The sequence below is a fragment of the Phragmites australis genome, chromosome 11, assembly GCF_958298935.1.
Source record: "Phragmites australis chromosome 11, lpPhrAust1.1, whole genome shotgun sequence".
NCBI lineage: Eukaryota > Viridiplantae > Streptophyta > Magnoliopsida > Poales > Poaceae > Phragmites > Phragmites australis.
In genome coordinates this window covers 17,798,220-17,804,069 of record NC_084931.1, presented here as the reverse complement: position 1 = coordinate 17,804,069, position 5,850 = coordinate 17,798,220, and the positions used below count along the sequence as shown (strand labels likewise).

The window sequence follows — 5,850 nt, the reverse complement described above, 5'->3', positions numbered from 1 at the left end:
ATGCTTCCAGGTCCCCTTCTCCCACCTCATCCGCCGCCGCCGCCGCTGGTGCTTATAGGATCACACTCCGAACCGAGCCCGTCACCGTCAGACCCGCCGCCATCTTTGCCCATCGGCTCCAGCCTCGCCATTATTGTCATCATCATCATTGCCACGGTCACCGTGACCACTTGTATCGTGGTTCTTCGCCGAGGTTGCCGCCGTCAACGCCTGTCCTGCTCATCATTCTCCCCCCACCGCAGCTCCTCCCCGATGGCTTCCTTCTCCTCGTCGTCAGCAGAGTCAGGAATGCAGTCTGCTGCAACAGCATCTGTTGGTGCTTCGCCTAGGGACAGGGCTGCCATGTCCTTTCTTGAAACAGCCATGGTGTCTTCGGCTATGAAGGATGCTGGTAAAGCCTCTGACGCGGCATCCCTCGCACATTCTGCAGAAGGGCCAGTGAAGGAGTCAGAATTGGTAGTATCCTTGTCTGCCCCAGCTGTGATGATGGTGTCTGGGGTGGAAATGCTGAAGCCATCAGCGCCGTCTCTTCCAGAGGTGGAACGCTTGATCTTGGAGTTGCTCTCGCTACCTGCAGGACCGATGAAGCCTGGGAGGAGCACAGTCTGCCTCATCTGCAGCCGTGAATTTCTACCTACTGATGTGCTCCTTGTCCTCCCGGTGTGCTCACATGTGTTCCATCAATCATGCATTGTCACCTGGCTCCGACGCACCGCAGCGTCACGTTGTCCGTCCTGCCATGCGTCTATCACCATCCCCTGTCCTGACAAGACCAACTTCTGCCCAGATGAGTACGACATTGAGGCTCAGGTGCTAGTGCCTGCCCCACCTGGCGAGGAGGCTGTGGGAGGATCTCGTGGGTGGCTGCGCTCTTCCTTGGACAGACTCTCTGGCGGCTGGATGGGATGCTCCAGCAACCGTGCCACTGCGGTGGTGGCGCCAGTGTCCTCACAGCGCACCTCTGGAAGCTGGAGCCTGGGCTCGAGCGGTCGTCTTGGCAATGACACGTATCAGTATTGCGTTGAGGCACATATGCGAATGCCAGTTCTGCCTGGTGAGGAGGTCTCAGAGGCTGTCGGCAGCTCTCGTGGGTGGCTGAGATCTTCTTTGGCCACCCTCTCTGGCAGCTGGAGTGGGTGCTCCAGCAGCCATTCCACTGCAATGGCGCTGCCGGTTTACTCAAGGCACACGACTGAGCCCCTGGGGTCAAATGGCGACAGCAGCATGGACTCGTGGTCAAGGAGGTGGGATCTTGAGGCGGCTACACCGACACCTGAGAGGCCATCGGTGTATGACTATGTCAGATGGTTCTTCAGAAGCTCAGGCAAGTAAATAAGAGCACGTCAGCAGTGATGGCAACAAATATTTTTGAGGGGAAATCGTTTCTTCATTTGCAACCTGCGGCCTGTACCTCTGCAGGAGTTTAGGGAGTGGCACGAGCTCCATTTCTTGTCTCTTCTGAGGCTCTGATCCAATTTCTTGTTTCCTTTTCAGGTTGAGATGCTGTCTAACTCTCCCAAGAACAATACAAGGAAGATGAAGTGTACATATTAGATACAAAACACAGCACAGAAGACAGAAGGAGCATAAAATCTTTGCATTGGAGATGCAGATAGATGGCAATAACGTAACATTCGTATAGTGTTGATGTAGATCATCGGCTGTCCTTGGTTACGCTTCAATCCAAGTGAAACTCTCTGCAAGATAGCGCGGAAAATTAAGGGCGAGAGGTTTCCGGTTATTCTTTGGATGTCCAACTCAAGGAAAAGTTTGTCCACTGTAGGGCTATATAGCGTATTGACTGATTGTTTGGAAATGCTTGGGCTTTAACTGTGACGGAAACATATTATGCTATAGGTTTTTTGAACAGTAGTCTGATGTAAACGAGCTATACAATAATACTGTCCTGTAAATGTAAATGTTCCGTTTTGATGCTATTTGTTTGTAAAGCATGCTGTTTGAACTAAGTGACGTATGATGTATGCATGGTATATTTTTGTTCTCCAAACCGTGTTTGCATCCACCGAGAGGAAAACAGAACAGGAGCAAACTGAAGCTGAAAATAAGGAAAATGCTTGTGTTTCGTTATCGCTGTCACATCTCACATGGCAATGTTGTATGAGCAGAAAAATATGGTTTCGAACTGTCCTGTTTCTTATTTGCACCCTATGGCCCTGCTCTTGTTTAAGATCATCTATTTATTCGTGTTCTGTGCAGATTAGTTCGATCTATTTGTTCATCTATCATAGCATAGATGGGCTTCATTTTCGACAAGATAACAGGACATCATGACATTTGTTGATATGTGGCCTTGCCAGCGACCCATGTTCCCAATCTTTTCGTATTAGAGTCGAGTTTTGAGATCCATGTTTTGAATCTTTCAGTATTAGAGTGAGTTTTCTTTTTTTTCTATATAAATTTTGTAAGTTACACGAAAAGAATAAACGACTTGTTATAATTCACTTAAATTTGTTCTTAACTTTTTATATAATGAAGATCGTCGATTGACATTTATGATTTTTCTCGTAAAGTTTTTCACGTAAAAATTATGTCTTATGTTTAATATCTTATTATCTTGTTTATAAGAAGTGGTACTGAAGCTAAACATGAGAAGGAGAAAAAAATAGATCAGTTTCATCGCCACCGGTCTTCTCCTTCGCGTCGCAGTTCCGATCTGCTCATCCATGTCGCGCTCTTGTCGCTGGCCTGCTCGCGTGCCTCGGGCCAATGCATGCTGCCCACACGTGCGCTAGTCGGCCGCCATCTCCGCACTCGCTAGTCACCACACAGCAGACCGCACCGACATCTCACGCACACTAAACCACACGCTCGCCACCACCGTCTTCGCTCCTCCAGCTGCCGCCTCCTTCGCTGGCTGCTGCCTCCCTCACTGGTCGCCGCCGTTCGTCGGACCGCGCTTGTCACATCTGCTGGAACCCGAAGACACATATCTGACTACACGAAGACCGGACACAGGAGATCCTGGTAGATCCGGCCAAGACCGCAGTCGATCCACCGCTGATGTCACTTATGACATAATCGCTTGATGTCAGCCAAAGAATCTGCTACGCGCACCCGGAAGTCACAAATAGAAATCTGTTTTAAGCCTGTTTTTGCTATGGGCACCCGACTCGTGTACAGGAACTTTGTGCTTTTTTGTTTTTTGGGGGCTGATCTTTTCCGTCGTGCACCCCCAGGATTTCTTCTACATAGTTCCTTTAAAGTATGATATTCCGCTACTAGATTGAGACATAAGGATTTCTTTATGGCAAGTCAAGATGTGGTTAGTTTTGACGCATAGTAATGTGGATGATAAGCTTGATAGTTTCGGCAAAAAGGATTAAAGATCTTGATCTGAGAAAGAAAGGAAAAGGATCATAAGGCTTTATCTCAAATTCATCTTTATCTCTTAAATAATATTTTGCAGGAGAAAACTAACCAATCCAGCTATGTGTTAAGCTAGGAATCAATATCAACATATAGAGATTTCACAGATAATAATCAAAATAATATCCATCTTAATTGTACTTAAATTGTCTTACAAAAATGAACATTGAGGGTTGAAGAAACAAATAAAATGTAGCGAATCTAAACATAGTCTTTATTCTTCTTGATGACTCTATAGGCAAATCGACAAAGAACTACCTTAGAATGCTCCATCTTCCATGAAGTCCACAATAATGTGTTTGATTATAGAAAGAGTGAGCACATATCGTACTCTATAAGTTATGAGGAAAATATGCATATGAAGGATTGAACAATAATATTGCTATCATCAGGGGCGGACCCACCCTAGGGGCAAGTAGGAGCGGTCACTATACCAACCTCATACCTACTTGGCAACATGTTTTGCAACTGAGAGGCAACCAGACGCATCGGCAAATAGGAAGTGGAGCTAGCCCCCTTCGCGGTCAGATTTGTAGCCTGTACAGCTATCAAATCGTAGGTCTTAACCGACTTCATCACGGAATGGACTCCGGCACCTGCAGGACCCCCCACAACCCCTCCTTCGGATGTATGGACAATATAAAATGACAGAGCTTATGGTGCCACCGGTGCAAGGGCCGGTGAGGTCCTTATCTCCACCATAGGCCAGCAGGCTGAGTTCGCAGCCTACTTGGAGTTCAACACAACCAACAACAACACCGAATATGAAGCCATCCTCTTGGGCCTCCGGAAGGCCGGGCCTTAGGAGCAGCTAGAGTCATCCTCAAGACCGATTCTGAAGTCATCGTTGGGCACGTGGACAAGAGCTTCCAAGTGCGACACCCAGACTCGGTGAGATATCTCGAGGCCATTCGCAAGGCCGAAGGGTCTTCTAAGGCATATCCGTATGAAGCATACCACAAGCAGACAACGGGCGTGAAGACGCCCTGGCAAAGGTTGCTGCCGAAGGCGGAGATCTGCCATTAGGCACCTTCTTCGAGACCCTATACCGGCCATCGGACGACTCTCTGGACGAGGCCATCACCATCGTTCTCCCTATTGAAACCCCAAACTTGAGGGCTTCCCTCTTTTCCTTCCTAAGTGGAATGGAGGAGCTGGACAACCTGGTCGCGCTCTGTCGTATGGAGCACCATGCCAAGGACTACCTCCTGGTTGACGGTGCCCTTTCTAAAATAGGGGTATGTGCTCCCTTCCTCCGAGAAATTCATGAAGGCCTTTGCGGCAATCATCTTGCGCCTCATGCCCTGGCCGGCAAGGCACTCCGCCAGGGGCTCTACTAGCCCACAGTCAATTCACATGCGAAGGAACTCGTCCGCACCTACCAAGGATGCCAATGGATAGGACATCGGAGCCATAGGCCCCCGGCTCCCCTGCAGCCAATCACTCCCATCTGGCCTCTGGCTCGATGAGACATGGATCTCATCAAACCGTTCCCCGGTACCATGGGCAACCTTCAGTATGTGGAGGTAACATTGGAATACTTCTCGAAATGGGTCGAGGCTGAGCCCCTCACGGCCATCACATTGAATAATGTCTAGAAGTTCTTCTGGAAAAACATAATCTGTCACTTCGACGTCCCGCGACAACTCACCGTCAACAACAGAACATAATTTGACTCTGGGCCATTCAGATAATTATGCACCAACCTCAGCATTATGTAGTGCTTCGCCATCGTCCGTCATCCTCAGTCCAATGGGGCCATTGAGCGTGCCGATGGTAACATTCTCTTAGGCCTAAATCGCCATCTCGTAGACCTGGCTAGAGTCCTATGGGTCAAAGAGCTTTGAAAGGTTTCTTGGTCCCTCCGCACAACAATCATGTGACCCACAGGATTCACCCCCTTTTGTCTCCTATAAGTTGATGAAGCTATGACTCCAACCGAGATTAAAGGACGCTCACTACGGGCACAACTGCCACAGATTGCTCGAGAAAGAGAGCTCTCCCTTGACCTCGCTAAAGGCACACAGCTCCACGCCGTCCGACCTTGACCACTACATTGACGAAACCAAGGTCTAGTACAATCCCAAGGTGGCCCCTCGAAACTTCTAAGTCAGAGACCTTGTAGTTATGTGTGCCCTATCCTTGGGAAAACTATGCAAGAAATGAGAAGGTCCATACCTTGTCCTCGAGTCAAACAGGCATGGCTCCTACCGTCTGGTGGACACTAAAGGGTCCCCTTTGGTACACATCTGGAACACGGAGACCCTCCCTAAGTACTATTTGTAGAAGTCCTCCGCCCCCCGCTCGCCCCGGTAATCAGTTGCAGCATCGTTCGGAGGCCCCGGGCTCAAGCCTCCCGGAGGAGCCTAATCCAAGAAAGGTACGCCCTATCACACACCTCTCCAATTTAGCATTACAGTTCACTTTCGACCTTTACATGGCTCGCTAATTGCATTAGGTTGA

The 5,850-nt window shown here is 48.9% G+C and overlaps 1 protein-coding gene across 1 annotated transcript; it reads left to right on the top strand.

Moving 5' to 3' along the window:
• LOC133884029 (uncharacterized) lies at positions 1-4,727 on the top strand. Its single transcript, XM_062323434.1, has 2 exons — positions 1-1,324; positions 4,354-4,727. The coding sequence occupies exons 1-2, from the start codon at positions 1-3 to the stop codon at positions 4,725-4,727; spliced, it is 1,698 nt and encodes a 565-aa protein (XP_062179418.1).
• The last annotated feature ends 1,123 nt before the right edge of the window (positions 4,728-5,850 follow it).